The 18,750-nt window shown below is 44.0% G+C and overlaps 2 protein-coding genes across 3 annotated transcripts in view; both read left to right on the top strand.

Annotated features, from left to right (window-relative positions):
• Positions 1-387: 387 nt before the first annotated feature.
• LOC139390893 (fibroin heavy chain-like) lies at positions 388-16,909 on the top strand. The gene is made up of 3 exons (XM_071138281.1): positions 388-567; positions 15,058-15,427; positions 15,474-16,909. Exons 1-3 carry the CDS (start codon positions 388-390, stop codon positions 16,907-16,909), a joined length of 1,986 nt encoding a protein of 661 aa, XP_070994382.1.
• Positions 13,044-18,750, top strand: part of LOC139391198 (uncharacterized) — a 36,108-nt gene continuing 30,401 nt past the window's right edge. Inside the window, exon 1 of one of the 2 annotated variants that reach the window (XM_071138809.1) lies at positions 13,044-13,150. The gene's annotated coding sequence lies outside the window, so the exon portion shown is untranslated. Of the gene's footprint in view, positions 13,151-13,415; positions 13,434-18,750 lie in introns of those variants that run through there. The other variant, XM_071138810.1, reaches the window with a different exon arrangement.

The raw sequence follows: 18,750 nt of genomic DNA on the forward strand, positions 1-18,750 counted from the left end.
AAAGCAAAGTAACCAGCCTAAATTACTACTGCCCCGTAGCACTCACCTCTGTAGCCATGCAGTGCTTTGAAAGGCTGGTCATGGCTCACATCAACACCATCATCCCAGAAACCCTAGAATCACTCCAATTCGCATACCGCCCCAACCGATCCACAGATGACACAATCTCAATCGCAAGCCACACTGCCCTTTCACACCTGGACAAAAGCAACACCTATGTGAGAATGCTGTTGATTGACTACAGCTCAGCATTCAACACCATAGTGCCCAAAAAGCTCATCACTAAGCTACGGACCCCGGGACAACACCTCCCTCTGCAACTGGATCCTGGACTTCCTGACGGGCCGCCCCAAGGTGGTATGGGTAGGCAACAACACATCTCCCACAATGATCCTCAGCACCGGGGCCTTTCAGGGGTGCGTGCTTATTCCCCTCCTGTACTCCCTGCTTACCCATGACTGCGTGGCCAAGCATGACTCCAACACCATCATTAAGTTTGCTGATGACACAACGGTGGCAGGTCTGAAACCGACAGTGTGGTGCCAGGACAACAATCTCTCCCTCAACGTGAGCAAGACAAAGGAGATGATCGTGGACTACAAGAAAAGGAGGACCGAGTAGGTTGAGAGCTTCAAGTTCCTTGCTGTCCACATCACCAACAAACTATAATGGTCCAAACACAGCAAGAAAGTCTTGAAGAGGGCACGATTGGCTTGAATAAATAGAGTCCTAAACACTTGGGTCCTCATTGGCCTGTTAGACACACCCACTGTGTTGATTTCACCTGTGGTTCCTGAATGGCTGTGTTCCAATCCTCATAATGGCTTCCTTTCCTTGTCTCCTCTCCTTCCTGACCACTAGTAAATGAAAGGATTGGATAGGTATTAACCATGTACCATAGTTTCACCTTTCAAGTCAAGAGACTGACAAGGACATGAATTAATTTCAGACTGAGGGGACACAGCTATTGTGTTGTGGAAATGCATGTACAGTCAACATCCTGTGTAAAAGAAACATGTAAGTAAACATATATGTTTTTAGCTGTTTAGCTCTAATATGAGAATGTCCATGTTTATTCCATTTAGAGGCATAAAGAGTTTCTGTGTATACAGTATGTGAAGACAAGGATTGGTTTTAGATCAATAAGTACCTTTGGTATCTGTCTTTGGTGTCAATGGTCAGCTCTGTTCTGCAGTGCTCATTGGAAAGTGTTTCAGAACAATTACTGGGATGCTTTCTTGCTAGGGTGGCAGGTAGCCTAGTTGTTAGAGCCTTGGGCCAGTAACCGAAAGGTTGCTAGATCGAATCCCCTAGCTGACAGTGTAGAAATTTGTTGTTCCACCCCCGAACAATCAATCAATCAATCAAATTAATTTATAAAGCCCTTCTTACATCACCTGATGTCACAAAGTGTTGTACAGAAACCCAGCCTAAGACCCCAAACAGCAAGCAATGCTGGTGTAGAAGCACAGTGGCTAGGAAAAACTCCCTAGGAAGAAACCTGTTCAAATGTTCATAGATCACCAGCAAGGTCAAAGAATAATAATTACAGTGGTTGTAGAGGGTGCAACTGGTCAGCACCTCAGGAGTAAATGGCAGTTGGCTTTTCATAGCTGATCATTCAGAGTATCTCTACCGCTCCTGCTGTCTCTAGAGAGTTGAAAACAGCAGGTCTGGGACAGGTAGCATGTCCGGTCAGGGTTCAGGGTTCCATAGCCGCAGGCAGAAGAGTTGAAACTGCAGCAGCAGCACGACCATGTGGACTGGGGACAGCAAGGAGTCATCAGGCCAGGTACTCCTGAGGCATGGTCCTAGGGCTCAGGTCCTCTGAGAGAGAATTAGAGAGAGCATACTTAAATTCACACAGGACACCGGATAAGACAGAAGAAATTCTCCAGATATAACCCTGACCCTAGCCCCCCGACACATAAACTATTGCAGCATAAGTACTGGAAGCTGAGACAGGAGGGGTCGAGAGACACTGTGGCCCCGTCCGACAATACAGGGCCAAACAGGCAGGATATAACCCCACCCACTTTGCCAAAGCACAGCCCCCACACCACTAGAGAGATATCTTCAACCACCAATTTACCATCCTAAGACAAGGCTGTTGGAATTATTATGAATAAATGAATAAACAATATCCCCATTTTAAATAGAATTGTAACGAAGTAAACTTATACTCTGTTTTATTATATCTGATTAACAATATGAGTTCATAAGAAGGGATTGTGTGACACGGACAAGGAGTAATTAAAGTTAATGAACACCATTCCAACTAGGAAGAAACTAATGGGTTGGGGACTGTGTAAACACATAAGGTCTTTAACCTAGCGTTGAACCTACAGAAACTTATATTAAAAGACTGGTCTGCGTCTATTTTATGCAAACAAGAATCTTACACATTCTCATAAAATAGATTAAGGGTTTTCAATTAATTGAAAGTGGATAAGGTGAGTCAAAAGAAAAATATAAAATGTTTTAATTGTAACGAAATTGGACATTTCGCCCGGGAGTGTAACACTCCCTGCAAACGTCACCACCAATATTGTAATTTAACTGAGGGGAAGGTCAGAGGCGACAATCGGGTAAAAAAAAGAAGGGTTAGATACAAAGAGAGCGAGATTAATGAGAATCCTAACTGAGGGAAAACTTTGGGCTGTTAAATTAGGGCTATTTTCTGTTGTCCAGATGCCGGAGCTACAAATACAAATATTGTTTGCGGAGAATCTCAGTCAGTTCCATAGTGTTGGTGGTATAGTGGTGAGTGTAGCAGTCTTACAAACTGCAGTCCAGGGTTCGGTTCCCAGCCGAGGCGTTAACTAAAAGAAATCTGAGTTTTTGGTTGTAATTAAACTAATTGTTTTGCAGAGAAAGTTATAGTCACTAGTATTGCTATAAGATATAAACTGAACGTTTTAAATAGTTTGTTTGGTTCAAATTGAAAGACTAATTCATTCAATTTAAAATAAGGACGAAGCGAATTTTGATGCAAGACGATGTCTGTTCACTAAATGATCTGTTTGAATAATGTATTGGGAATAGAGTCACTAAATGATCTGTTTGAACAATGTATTGGGAATAGAGTCGTAATTAAAATGCTAAATCAAAGACGAGACAGTTACTTAAATCAAATAAATTCTAAATAATAACGAGGAGACAATTACGATAGATTTGTGCCCATCGAAATGTTTTTATAAAAGTAGCGAATTTAGAGATGTTGATTGATGTTGTAAATTCTAATTCAGGATTCAACAGATGTGATAAATTAGGTTTGGTTTATCGAACCCGTACTACTGTTGCTGCAGACAGCCAACAATTATTTACAATTCAATGAAAGTTGTTGCGGATTGGGTCGAGGTTGAGCGCTTGTTGATGACATCACTCGACAAGGCACTTTTGTCGCCACGGAAATTATGTTGTGACTGGGGGTAACGGAGAAAATTGTTTGTGTCATTTAGAAGGAAAAGGCGTGCATTATTGTTTTGAGTCACTTTTCAGAAGTTGATAAAAATTTCCAAATACATTTTTAAAAGTAGTTTGTAAGTCGTCAGGAAAGATGCTAAAAACTAGCAGCTGATTCGCTAGGTGGGCATCATTGATTTGTGGCGTTTATTTGGACTGTATTAGGGTATGAGAAAGGGAGATTGAATGTCTGAATCGTAAAACATCGTGATAATGGATTCTGATGTTTATTGATTCCTGGTTTGATTGTTTATGTAACACCAGTGAATTTGAGCACTGTTTCCATTATGTGGAACAATGTTAGGGTATTAATGTTGAAAAGCAACCTCTATAGAAAAACATAATTGTATATGTTTCGGGAAACTAGCTAGGTTGAATTTGGTTATTTGAGCTTTTCCCCTGATACGTAGACATCTGTAACAGGGGCAAGTTGTTTTTTCTTGAGGAACATGCAGATGGTGTTTTGTTTTATTGAGATGTAAACGTGAGTCTCTGAGTAATTTTGTCATCTGAAGCATTATAGTAGTGAGTTTTTGTATAGTTTGTTTTTTGCTGATAAAAGTGGTTTGTTTATTTGGTTACTGATGATTGTTTATTCTAGGAGTTGATTTAACTTAATTAAGCATTTGTTCTGGTGTGTTTAAGTAGGATTCTTTATACCGGGACGGATGGAAGTTATCTAAAATATGTGAGTTGAAGGAGCCATGGGAAAATACGTTTATATTTTTATTAAATATCTGGGATTAAATTACAGATTTCTTACACTGAGAAATGTACGACATTTGTGGCAGAGGGAAAAAGTAATACATTGGATAATAATGTTATCAGGTTAATTGTATCTAAGGGTAGCATGTTCATTTAAGTAAACATATACATTGACGTTGTTTAAAATTTATGATGAATGATTTGAGTTAAAGGGGAATTATCATTAGGTTTAGTTTATAGTTCACTTTTGAGTTTCTGAATCGAAGTAGCATAGTGAATGCTAGTTAGGCGTGTTGTGTTCTTCTGGGAAAATTGATGTTTAGGTGTCTCACTTTTAGATGTTTCCTGGGATTATAATCTTGGGGAGAGTGGGTGAGATTGAGGCCATAAACGACCAAATTGAAAAAGGCCTGGAAGTATTGTTTATTCATTAAGGTTTGCAAATATATACACATAAAACATTTGTTAGGACTATTTGTTTTAGTGCAAAGGTATTTTAAAGAGGCACGCTCACATATGGAACTTTATGAGTTTTTATTTTATGAGTTTTAATTACACAAGTGATTTTTTTTATTTTAAGGATAAAGGGTTCTTTAATATGTCTAATGTAGTATGGAACACGACTATAAAAGGGTGGTATGACCTATTGACCTTATCATGGCTATCTTTTGGGGTCTGATCAGCCTCAGGGGAGAGCCATTTGTATAATGAATTTGTGGTCATTTGGGTTACTAGTTTTAAGGTCAATTAATTATAATGGAGTTTTAGTTTGGGGTTAGAATTATTGTTTGAACCGCAAATGAGAAAGTGGCTCAGGATTCTGTTTTACAACATTAGCTGTAAAGTTTTTGAATGGGCTATTATTGATTTGGTATTAAAACAGAGAAAAAAATCCTATTTATCATTGAGAATAAATAGGGGGAGATAAGATTTATTGAGGTTTGGATAGGAGATAGATTAAGCCAATAGGTCAGGGAATTACATAGAAAAATAAGTTTCAGTTCTTAGGGGTGATAAATTACTGTACTTTGCAACATATATTAAATTCATGTTATTGTCAGATAGAATACTGAGGATCCCTGAAGGAAAGAGCTTGTAAGTGTAGACACTTGACAGAGAATTGGTACAGGATTGACATGAATGGACGCCCAAGGGAGAATTGGACATGTAGAAAATGAAAGGGGCGCTCCTACATGATGATGTCAGACATAGGGATAATTTACTAATCTTACCTACGTCATTGTTTAGAGTAGGCAAGGTTGTTACCTGGGCAGAGCCAGGTAACAAAGGGGGGATGGGTAAATTGTGTTCTAGGATAGGATGTGACTACTGGATAATAAACGGAAAAAAAGCTAACAAGTAGGTATAGAAGTTAACGATATAATCAGATAGAACAAATGAGAAACTGTTTGTTAACCAAACCTGTATGTCCAAGATTTTATGCACTACAGGTGAATTACAGGTGAAGTCACTCAATCCAGTCCCTGAGGCCTGTTGGGGGGACCATGCCAAGGACTCCTGGTGACAGCTAGCTGAAAGAACTACCCGGATTCATATCACACTGCGGGAGGGTAGGACACACTGACACTGTCGAACAATAACAGTGTTCGAGAGGAGAACTGGAATTAACAGAATTCTGGGGGCCATCTCTCGAATGAAGAATACCTTACCTGTCATTTCCTCCCTGTTCTTGTTCATAGAAGTGAAAATGTGTCTGACTCTTGCTAATGATGTGTTTTCTGGAAGAGGGTGGGGCTTTATAGGTGAGCTGTCCATCCTAAGCTGTATGGTTGGGAGACCTTATTCCTGACCATATTCCTACACCATGAACCCGAGAAGGCCAGAGGGTAATATTGACATAGTTAAACAAGGAGGAATTAGTATTAACCAAGCATAAGAGATCACATGATCTGGATAAACACGAAGTGAGAGTAGGATAGGGAAGGATGTCTCAGTAGAGTTCTATGTAGACCAAGTGGTGCCTCTGACTCCTTGGCAGTTCAGGACTAAGAGTAGCTATTATGGAAGACATCTATGCAAGTCTCTGTGTAGTTCATGGAAACAAGTTATAGCTCACATCATGTGAGAGGGCTACATAAATCTACATACCCAGCATGGAAGGAGATGGAGTGTAGTGAAAGTAAGGATTTCAGTTGATAACCTAGTGCATTCCAGGTAGAAAAAGTTAGAGCAGCTGATTGCTCTATAGTCAGCAGAATACAAGCAGAGTCCCTGACAAAGCAGATACTGACTGTGTGTTGTCCAGAGCCAAGAGCCGGTGTGGATAGTTCAGAAATTGAATTATTCACCTGAAGGAACAGCCTGTATGGTAAAGCTATTCATGGAAGAAGGAAAGCCAGATAATACGTTGTATGGATTTGCTCTATTTATATCCACATGTTCCTCTGAAATCTGAGCTTCCTCCTTTCACAGAGGCAAAGGGAGACTGTTTACTGTTTGATTCAGTATAGTACTTCTGGGAAATATGTGGGGGAAAATCAGTATTGCAATAGGACAGATAATGTTACTTCTGATGCGACCAATGAGTGATTTGGCAGGCTGGTTGAGATCTGGGGATTTCAGTAAGATAAGGAGGCCCAGGGCTCACATCTGTTGGTTGTGTGGGGGAATGACGTGATGGCCGAGTATTACTCGCTAATTGAACAGGGGTGTGTGCACTGGTACATTTGAGAATGTCTTTCATACTCATTCAACACCATGACATGATGTTGACTAAACGGGAGAAAATAAGTACTCCGTCCGGGTCTTTTGATGATAGGGTTTGTATTAATAATATTGTGGTTCCACGGGGGGGCAGATGAGATCTGGAACCTGTTCAAATGTTCATAGATCACTGTTCAAATGTTCATAGATCACCAGCAAGGTCAAAGAATAATAATTACAGTGGTTGTAGAGGGTGCAACTGGTCAGCACCTCAGGAGTAAATGTCAGTTGGCTTTTCATAGCTGATCATTCAGAGTATCTCTACCGCTCCTGCTGTCTCTAGAGAGTTGAAAACAGCAGGTCTGGGACAGGTAGCACGTCCGGTCAGGGTTCAGGGTTCCATAGCCGCAGGCAGAAGACTTGAAACTGCAGCAGCAGCACGACCATGTGGACTGGGGACAGCAAGGAGTCATCAGGCCAGGTACTCCTGAGGCATGGTCCTAGGGCTCAGGTCCTCTGAGAGAGAATTAGAGAGAGCATACTTAAATTCACACAGGACACCGGATAAGACAGAAGAAATTCTCCAGATATAACAGACTGACCCTAGCCCCCCGACACATAAACTATTGCAGCATAAGTACTGGAAGCTGAGACAGGAGGGGTCGAGAGACACTGTGGCCCCGTCCGACAATACCCCCCGGACAGGGCCAAACAAGCAGGATATAACCCCACCCACTTTGCCAAAGCACAGCCCCCACACCACTAGAGATATATCTTCAACCACCAATTTACCATCCTAAGACAAGGCTGTTGGAATTATTATGACTAAATGAATAAACAATATCCCCATTTTAAATAGAATTGTAACGAAGTAAACTTATACTCTGTTTTATTATATCTGATTAACAATATGAGTTCAAAAGAAGGGATTGTGTGACACGGACAAGGAGTAATTAAAGTTAATGAACACCATTCCAACTAGGAAGAAACTAATGGGTTGGGGACTATGTAAACACATAAGGTCGTTAACCTAGCGTTGAACCAAATCAAATCAAATCAAATCAAATTTATTTATACAGCCCTTCGTACATCAGCTGATATCTCAAAGTGCTGTACAGAAACCCAGCCTAAAACCCCAAACAGCAAGCAATGCAGGTGTAGAAGCACAGTGGCTAGGAAAAACTCCCTAGAAAGGCCAAAACCTAGGAAGAAACCTAGAGAGGAACCAGGCTATGTGGGGTGGCCAGTCCTCTTCTGGCTGTGCCGGGTGGAGATTATAACAGAACCTTATCAAGATGTTCAAATGTTCATAAATGACCAGCATGGTCAAATAATAATAAGGCAGAACAGTTGAAACTGGAGCAGCAGCACAGTCAGGTGGACTGGGGACAGCAAGGAGTCATCATGTCAGGTATTCCTGGGGCATTGTCCTAGGGCTCAGGTCCTCCAAGAGAGAGAAAGAAAGAGAGAATTAGAGAGAGCATATGTGGGATGGCCAGTCCTCTTCTGGCTGTGCCGGGTGGAGATTATAACAGAACATGGACAAGATGTTCAAATGTTCATAAATGACCAGCATGGTCGAATAATAATAAGGCAGAACAGTTTAAACTGGACCAGCAGCACGGTCAGGTGGACTGGGGACAGCAAGGAGTCATCATGTCAGGTAGTCCTGGGGCATGGTCCTAGGGCTCAGGTCCTCCGAGAGAGAGAAAGAGAGAAGGAGAGAATTAGAGAACGCACACTTAGATTCACACAGGACACCGAATAGGACAGGAGAAGTACTCCAGATATAACAAACTGACCCTAGCCCCCCGACACATAAACTACTGCAGCATAAATACTGGAGGCTGAGACAGGAGGGGTCACCCACTTTGCCAAAGCACAGCCCTAGACACCACTAGAGGGACATCTTCAACCACCAACTTACCATCCTGAGACAAGGCTGAGTATAGCCCACAAAGACCTCCCCCACGGCACAACCCAACCCAGACAGGATGACCACATCAGTGAATCAACCCACTCAGGTGACGCACCCCCTCCAGGGACGGCATGAGAGAGCCCCAGTAAGCCAGTGACTCAGCCCCTATAATAGGGTTAGAGGCAGAGAATCCCAGTGGAAAGAGGGGAACCGGCCAGGCAGAGACAGCAAGGGCGGTTCGTTGCTCCAGAGCCTTTCCGTTCACCCTCCCACTCCTGGGCCAGACTACACTCAATCATATGACCCACTGAAGAGATGAGTCTTCAGTAGAGACTTAAAGGTTGAAACCGAGTTTGCGTCTCTGACATGGGTAGGCAGACCGTTCCATAAAAATGGAGCTCTATAGGAGAAAGCCCTACCTCCAGCTGTTTGCTTAGAAATTCTAGGGACAATTAGGAGGCCTGCGTCATCTGACCGTAGCGTACGTGTAGGTATGTACGGCAGGACCAAATCAGGGAGATAGGTTGGAGCAAGCCCATGTAATGCTTTGTAGGTTAGCAGTAAAACCTTGAAATCAGCCCTTGCTTTGACAGGAAGCCAGTATAGAGAGGCTAGCACTGGAGTAATATGATAATTTTTTTTGGTTCTAGTCAGGATTCTAGCAGCCGTATTTAGCACTAACTGAAGTTTATTTAGTGCTTTATCCGGGTAGCCGGAAAGTAGAGCATTGCAGTAGTCTAACCTAGAAGTTACAAAAGCATGGATTAATTTTTCTGCATCATTTTTGGACAGAAAGTTTCTGATTTTTGCAATGTTACGTAGATGGAAAAAAGCTGTCCTTGAAATGGTCTTGATATGTTCTTCAAAAGAGAGATCAGGGTCCAGAGTAACGCCGAGGTCCTTCACAGTTTTATTTGAGACGACTGTACAACCATTAAGATTAATTGTCAGAATCAACAGAAGATCTCTTTGTTTCTTGGGACCTAGAACAAGCATCTCTGTTTTGTCCGAGTTTAAAAGTAGAAAGTTTGCAGCCATCCACTTCCTTATGTCTGAAACACATTCTTCTAGCAAGGGCAATTTTGGGGCTTCACCATGTTTCATTGAAATGTACAGCTGTGTGTCATCTGCATAGCAGTGAAAGTTAACATTATGTTTTCGAATAACATCCCCAAGAGGTAAAATATATAGTGAAAACAATAGTGGTCCTAAAACCGAACCTTGAGGAACACCGAAATTTACAGTTGATTTGTCAGAGGACAAACCATTCACAGGTGAAGGTAGGTGAAACATGGTGAAACCTACAGAAACTTAGCTCTGGGTTTTTTAGATAAGACAGTGAGTGCATTCCTAGGTTTTCTGTTAATTAGAACTGTCAGCTCAGTGGTGATCGATAATGTTGAGGGGTCAAAAGTTACCTGGGAGTGTGTTAGTAAGTTAGAATGAACTTTTCACCTCACTTTGTCCCGGTCGAGAGGAGGGGATTCTTTTAAAGCAATGAAATGACGTCATGATCTGTATATAAACTGTTGCTCGTGGTTAAGTGGCAGCGCGCTCCGAGAATAAATACTATTACCTATTATTAAAAGACTGGTCTGCGTCTATTTTATGCAAACAAGAATCTTACACATTCTCATAAAATAGATGAAGGGTTTTCAATTAATGAAAGCACATTGGCACAATTAAATTACACTAACAAAGGCTGAGTATAGCCCACAAAGATCTCCCCCACGGCACAACCCAAGGGGGAGATCTTCCAACCCGGACAACCCATTCAAGTGATGCACCCCTCCTAGGGACAGAATGGAAGTGCACCAGTAAGCCAGGGACTCAGCCCCTGTAATAGGGTTTGAGGCAGATAATCCCAGTGGAGAGAGGGGAACTGGCCAGGCAGAGACAGCAAGGGCGGTTCATTGCTCCAGTGCCTTTCCGTTCACCTTCACACTCCTGGGCCAGACTACACTCAATCATAGGACCTACTGAAGAGATGAGTCTTCATTAAAGACTTAAAGGTTGAGACCGAGTCTGCTGTGCCATCAGAGTCCTGGGTTCGCGCCCTGTTCCTACGCTGTCATTGTAAATAAGAATTTGCTTGTAACTGACTTGCTTAGTTAAATTAAAAATGCTTTAATTTGCATCATAACTCCAAAAGCAAACCACTCCAATAGGAATGACCCTTTAACCCTTCTCATAAGACTGAAGAATGTCCACACTAACGGATGATTTGAAAAGACATGGAGGAAGTGATGACTGATTGCGGCAAATGCATCAGTACTGATTGAATATCTTCATCTAGGCATTTATAGACCATTTTGAGCTAATGTGCCTATGTGCTAATGTGCCTATGTGCCTATATGCCTTTCTGTTTTTATTTGATTTACAGTATTCAAAGGTATTTTACGTTTTTACCAATTCTCAATGGAAGTAAAATGGTAAAATTAATAAATATGTACATTTTTGCAAACAAAACCTGTTTTGTGAGTGCTTTTGGTGACAAGCCGAATTTCTTCAACCTCCTGATTAATTGTGTCCAATTGTTTCCAGTTAAAGTAAAATCAAGAAATGGGACATCTTATGTATTATTGTACCGGAGTTTTTATTGTAGTTGGGAAGTCATATCTGGGATACGGGAAGTCTGGGAAGTCTTGTCTCGGATACTACAAGGAATAAACAAACGGGTTGCACTTTTTTACGGTACTAAACTCACCAGGTATTTTACATTGTGTGTGGTTGTGGGCATGCAGACCCTAATGATGAATTCAGATTTGTTTGTGTCCCCAATTAATGGTGCTTGCAACGCCATTAATATATGCACTCGTTACTGTAAATCGCTCTGGATGAGAGCATCTGCTAAATGACTAAAATGTTGTTAGTTAATATTCCAGCTTTACCATACTACTTAATGACCACCAGGGGACATTGCACCCCAGTCATACACTACATGACCAAAAGTATGTGGATACCTGCTCGTTGAACATTAATATAGAGTTGGTCACCTCTTTGCTGAGGTGGCAGGTAACCTAGTGGTTAGCACGTTGGGCCAGTAACCAAAAGGTTGCTGGATCAAACCCAGAGCTGCCGAGTTAGCCTAGTGGTTAGGGTGTTGGGCAGGTAACTGAAAGGTTGCTGGCTTGAATCCCTGAGCTGGCCAGGTAAAAATCTGTTGTTCTGAACTATTTATTTCCTTAACTTACCTCATTTGCACTCACTGTAAATATACTTTTTGTTTTCTTTTGTTCTACTGTATTATTGACTGTATGTTTTGTTTATTCCATGTGTAACCGAACCATGAAAAAGCCCCTGACCATTATTCCTCCTCCACCAAACTCTACAGTTGGCACTATGCATTGGGGCAGGTAACTCTCCTTGCATCTGCCAAACCCAGATGTAGCTCCAGAGAACGTGTTTCCATTGCTCCAGAGTCCAATGGCGGCGAGCTTTATACAACTCCAGCCGACGCTTGGCATTGTGCATGGTGATTTTAGGCTTGTGTGCGGCTGGAAGCCCATTTAATGACCTCTCGACGAACACTTATTGTGCTGACGTTGCTTCCAGAGGCAGTTTGAAACTCGGCCGTGAGTGTTGCAACCGAGGATAGATGATTTTTACACGCTACGTGCTTCAGCACTCGGCGGTCCCGTTCGGTGAGCTTGTGTGGCCTACCACTTAACGGCTGAGCTGTTGTTGCGCCTAGACTTTTCCACTTCACAATAACAGCATTTGCAGTTGCCCGGGGAGCTCTAGCAGTGCAGAAATTTGACAAAATAACTTGTTGGAAAGGTGGCATCCTATGAGGGTGCCACGTTGAAAGTCACTGAGCTCTTCAGCAAGGCCATTCTACTGCCAATGTTTGTCTATGGAGATTGCATGGCTGTGTGTCTATGGAGATTGCATGGCTGTGTGCTTGATTTTATACACCTGTCAGCAAAGGGTGTGGCTGAAATAGCCGAATCCACTAATTTGTGGGGGTGTTCACATACCTTTGTGTACATAGTGTATGTCTATGGGTCTTTCAAATGATAAGTTTAATATACTGTACCTTGACAAGCCTATGTCACTGGGTATTTAATTGCGGTCAAGTGAGCCGACACGCACTAAACGCAGTCAAGCCATCCTTGCTTCAGTTTCCTTCTGAATTTGGGTGCGTTAATACACAACACGTTAGGGTATCACATGTTTTCTGGTAGGGAAACAGTGGTTATGGTGTGTAGATGGTGTGTAGATATGAAATGGTTTGTAGTAGGTTCCCACTTTCACTTCTGTTTCAGGTTCCCACTTTCACTTCTGTTTTGACTGTATCCCCCAATATCCAGTAAGTGCATGGTTTGAAGGAGGCTTATTCAGAGAAACTACTTTCAGACAAACTTAATGTATCTTTGAATCCAGGCCAGGATCAAGGTAAGTGACAATATTTTCACCTTTTACTTATTTTATTAAAGTAGTAACATTAACATCTATACAAGGTGATGGGGATTTCTGGGATGGTTTTGCAGCATATTTAATATATTGGGCCGTTCCATATGAATTCAATCTCTTTCTGACCGCATCCCCTTTGATTTGAACAAAACCTTCCATAAATGTTTGACCATAGTAGAAGTGGTCAGAAAGATACTATGAGACATGTTCATCCCTGAAAAAGATATACAGTTGAGCTTGATATCATTTGAAAGCTTTCAAACAGGTTTGTCAAACTGTTTTTTTCATTCTAGATTTTTCTTAATGTTATTTTTTTAAAACCTTTAACGTCAATTATCTAAAAACGTGTAAACTCAGATTAGTGTATTTTTCAGATATGTTGTAGTTTAGACCCTATTTTACATTATCTGAGGTTTTAGTGTTGTGCCTGTCATTGGTTGAGACACAGCATGCTATTGAATACAGGTTGTGTGTCATTTCAATAATAGCAATAGAATGGACCTATCCCTTCAAACCACTGCAATTTAGCTGGTAAACCATAGATATTTAAATTTAATTTAAATTTCAACTTCCAATTACCACGAGAAAGATGGCTGCTGGTCCACCAACCATTGAATATCAACTTCAATGGGAATGTCTATGCTATTACAAAAAAACAGAAAAAACAAAACAATAACAAAAAACAAAACAGCTTGCATTGTTTTCCTACAGATGTACACAACCTACTCCATATTTCCAAAGTGAAAGAAACATTCTAGAAGAATATCCAAATTAATAAAAATGAAGTCTTGATTGTGTATGTTTTCACACCCCAGAGATAATACTTGGTGGGAAGACCTTAGGCAGCCATTATAGCTGCAAATGATTTTGAATAAGATTCTACCAACTTTGCAAAAACTCTTAGGGCAACATCTACACATTGTTTATATCAAAATTGCTCAAACTCAGTCAATTTTGTTTGGAGTCATTCATAGACAGCATTATTCAAACTGTCAGAACTGAGACTGTAGACCCCTCAGGAACACTCACCATCTCTCAGTAGGCGTGGGTAAAATCACCAGGGAATGCCATATTACAATCTATGTGTTGTGATAATGACGTTGTTTGCTTTATAAAATGCTCGACCTCCAGATGAGTGTGAGGGGGGAGTTTAAGTACAATTCTTACAAGCTTGTTTTGGCTGGTCTGTAGCGTATTCCTTAGATGTTCGGTGCTGCTGGTGAACCATGATGTGCAGGCATAATCAAAATGACACTGGACTAGTGCACATGCCAGATTCTTTAGGATGGCTATAGCTAGGTTTTCATCTGATTGCCGACAGATTATTTATATGCGAATATTCTCAAATCTGCATTTTAAAAAATGCGCAATTTCCTATCAGAATTGTGTTTCTAATTTACTTGTTCAGGATAAAGTATGTGCGTAAATACATACTGCACATAAAAACAACTTTTGAGGTTAAATTCCCATGTAACGAATAAATAATACAAGTTAAATGGGTTTCCATCAGATTTTCAACTAGGCCTACTGATTGTTTTGTCACAATTTTTTTTTTGCATAGATATAGCCAATGTCCCCACTCTGCTACTGGAAAGTGCACTCGAGCTAACAGCTTGCAGATACAGTGCAGGTATAGCCTACTTCATGATGAGATTATTATGCACAAAAGTGCAAGATTATTTTTATTTGTCAAATGGCAGCCAAGAATCGATCATGTCACCAGACCCTTGATATTTATTGAAAGGAGGGCGCCAGAGAATGCTGATGCCATCAAACGAAGCATCGGGGAGTGCTGGCTTTCCGGGTGGTGGTGGCGTTGGGTCTGGGGGTGCCTAAGCCAGCTCGTCGGGTTTCCACACCCTAGCTGACTCAAGAGGTTTTCTTGCCAGGGTTTTATGCCTCAGCCGGCTTGCCGGGCTCCCACGCCTCTGCCGGCTCCCACGCCTCTGCCGGCTCCCACGCCTCTGCCGGCTCCTACGCCCCTGCCGGCTCCCACGACTCTGCGGGCTCCCACACCCCTTGCCGGCCCCCTAGCCTCTGCCGGCTCGTCGGGCTCCCACGCCTCTGCCGGACCCTACGCCTCTGCCGGCTCCCACGCCTTTGCCGGACCCTACGCCTCTGCCGGACCCTACGCCTCTGCCGGCTCCTACGCCTCTGCCGGCTCGTCGGGCTCCCACGCCTCTGCCGGACCCTACGCCTCTGCCGGCTCCCACGCCTTTGCCGGACCCTACGCCTCTGCCGGACCCTACGCCTCTGCCGGCTCCCACGCCTCTGCCGGCTCCCACACCCCTTGCCGGCCCCCTAGCCTCTGCCGGCTCGTCGGGCTCCCACGCCTCTGCCGGACCCTACGCCTCTGCCGGCTCCCACGCCTTTGCCGGACCCTACGCCTCTGCCGGACCCTACGCCTCTGCCGGCTCCTACGCCTCTGCCGGCTCGTCGGGCTCCCACGCCTCTGCCGGACCCTACGCCTCTGCCGGCTCCCACGCCTTTGCCGGACCCTACGCCTCTGCCGGACCCTACGCCTCTGCCGGCTCCCACGCCTCTGCCGGCTCCCATGCCTCTGCCGGACCCTACGCCTCTGCCGGCTCCCACGCCTCTGCCGGACCCTACGCCTCTGCCGGATCCCACGCCTCTGCCGGACCCTACGCCTCTGCCGGCTCCCACGCCTTTGCCGGACCCTACGCCTCTGCCGGACCCTACGCCTCTGCCGGCTCCCACGCCTCTGCCGGCTCCCATGCCTCTGCCGGACCCTACGCCTCTGCCGGCTCCCACGCCTCTGCCGGACCCTACGCCTCTGCCGGATCCCACGCCTCTGCCGGACCCTACGCCTCTTCCGGCTCCCACGCCTCTGCCGGCTCCCACGCCTCTGCCGGACCCTACGCCTCTGCCGGCTCCCACGCCTCTGCCGGACCCTACGCCTCTGCCGGCTCCCACGCCTCTGCCGTCTCCTACACCTCTGCCAGCTCGTCGGGCTCCCACGCCTCTGCCGGCTCCCACGCCTCTGCCGGCTCCCACGCCTCTGCCGGACCCTACGCCTCTGCCGGCTCCCACGCCTCTGCCGTCTCCTACACCTCTGCCAGCTCGTCGGGCTCCCACGCCTATGCCGGCTCCCACGCCTCTGCCGGCTCCCACGCCTCTGCCGGCTCCCACGCTTCTGCCGGCTCCCACGCTTCTGCCGGCTCCTATGCCTCTGCCGGCTCCCACGCTTCTGCCGGCTCCCACGCTTCTGCCGGCTCCTATGCCTCTGCCGGCTCCTATGCCTCTGTCGGCTCCCACGCCTCTGCCGGCTCCTATGCCTCTGCCGGCTCCCACGCCTCTGCCGGCTCCTACGCCTCTGCCGACTCATATGCCTCTGCCGGCTCCCACGCTTCTGCCGGCTCCTATGCCTCTGCCGGCTCCCACGCTTCTGCCGGCTCCTATGCCTCAGCTGGCTCCCATGCCTCTGCCGGTTCCTATGCCTCTGCCGGCTCCCACGCCTCTGCCGGACCTTACGCCTCTGCCGGCTCCCACGCCTCTGCCGGCTCCTACGCCTCTGCCGGCTCCCACGCTTCTGCCGGCTCCTACGCCTCAGCTGGCTCCCATGCTTCTGCAGGCTCGTCGGGCTACTACGCCTCTGCCGGCTCGTCGGGCTCCTATGCCTCTGCCAGCTCATCGGCTCCTACGCCTCTGTCGGCTCGTCCAGTGCCCATGCCTCAGCCGGCTCGTCAGGCTTGCCCAGGGATGTTGCAACATCAGAAGTAAAAAATAAAGCCAGACTGGTCTGCTGTTGTACCTTTCTAGAATGTATAACCTGTGAGAGAAAACCCACAATCGATCCAAATAGAATGAAACATTGAAATCACAGGGCTTTTGCGCCATTATTCAAATAACGTTTTCACTGCAGTTTAGAGTAGAATGTTGTACAATAATGCCATTATTCATTGCGTTGTGATGTTGTAGGCTAGTCTAGGTAGGATAATTGCATTGTCCATAAACAAGATCAAAGGGGAGCTTTTTGAGCAGCTGTGTCTCATGTTGTCGTGTCTTTGGCTATGCCTGATTAAGTGGTATGACATACTATTCTATAAAATAATTTATCTGTAATTAATATTACCTGATTAAGCTAATCATGTAAATGTAATTAACTAGAAAGTCAAGGGCACCACAAAATAATGTTTATAGAGCTGTTATCTTCCGAAAAAACTCTTAAAGACCTAGTAATCTTTTATATCAGTAGCAGTCAATATTTAATTGTCACCTTATTTAGTCTCATCTGAAAGTTGTAAATTCTTTTGTAAAGTCTCATCTGAAAGTTGTAAATTCTTCACGAACCCTGGCTAAAAAGTTGAATCACCAATTCAAAATTTGGTTAAATTATTTATTTACTAAATACCTAAATAATCACACCGAATTACATCTACACAGAATGGATCATACATTGATTACAAATTATGTCATAAAGGAAAACGTCCCTAGTGGATGGAACAGATATGACAGCTGGATACACAAAGAAAGGGGGTTGGGTTTTGAATGAAAGAGCGGGAAGACTGAGGAACAAAAAGATTTTGTGTCTCTATCGGGCCGTAGGCAGCTACTCTATCGTAAATACAGAATCTTATGCATTCTAAATAACCGCCCATTTGGAAAAGGAAAACGCAATAAATATTTACTCTGAGCTGCGCTTCGATCGGTTGGTCGTAGATGGAAGCCCGGGTTGTCCTTTGAAGAATGTCTGGTGGTAGGACTTGGTAGTACTGTTATCGTGTGGTAGAACAGATACTTTGTCCGTCCTTTCCTAGCCCACGTTTACATCTGCTGTTGCTAACGCAACGGCTAGGAGGTATCACTTCTTTAGTGAATAAGAGTTCAAAGTTCATACCAAGTTGCCATGCTATATGCTCATGCTATATTCTGGCTGGTATAGTCGAAATTCATCCTACCGGCGTGTAGGTCGTCACCTTCACGTTGAGATTCGATACTAATTTTGTTAGGTTCCTGTTGTTCAACCAGAGCTCACGCTGAGGTTGGCTTAGTTCTGTAGGTGATCTTGTCCTTTTAACGCAGGGACTGCAAGTCCTCATGTCCTTGGAACAGGAAGTTGAATTTTCGTCAACGGGTTTATATAGTGGTGAAAGAAGGGCGTGTTTCATAGTTTACAACCAAAGTCTGTTTACTTGGGTGGGGCCTCTGAGTGAGCAGAGTTTCTCTATGACAAACTGTTCTCTCATTAAAGAAGCTAAAATTACATGTCATATTTTCACAAATTGCACAGCAATTCCATGTGAATCTGATAACTAGAATGAGTAGATTTTCCAAGATACAGTTTATGTTGTCCTAACATCAGTAATCATGTCTCAGACGCCAACTGATCATTAAGTACCAACGCATATTTTCAACTGTTTGGATTACCAAAATATGGTTTTGTTTCCCACCTTTTGATGTTCCCAGAATCTCTATGTTAACAAAGGGCTTTTCAAGAGTCAACTCTATAGAGTAGAGAGAGAGAAATGGGGGAAAGGCATTTATGGGGTTCATAAACCTCCCCCATCAGGCCAACGTCATGACAATGTCTTCACTGTTCTTTCATACAAAATGATGTACCT

This window comes from Oncorhynchus clarkii, chromosome 31 (assembly GCF_045791955.1).
Source record: "Oncorhynchus clarkii lewisi isolate Uvic-CL-2024 chromosome 31, UVic_Ocla_1.0, whole genome shotgun sequence".
NCBI lineage: Eukaryota > Metazoa > Chordata > Actinopteri > Salmoniformes > Salmonidae > Oncorhynchus > Oncorhynchus clarkii.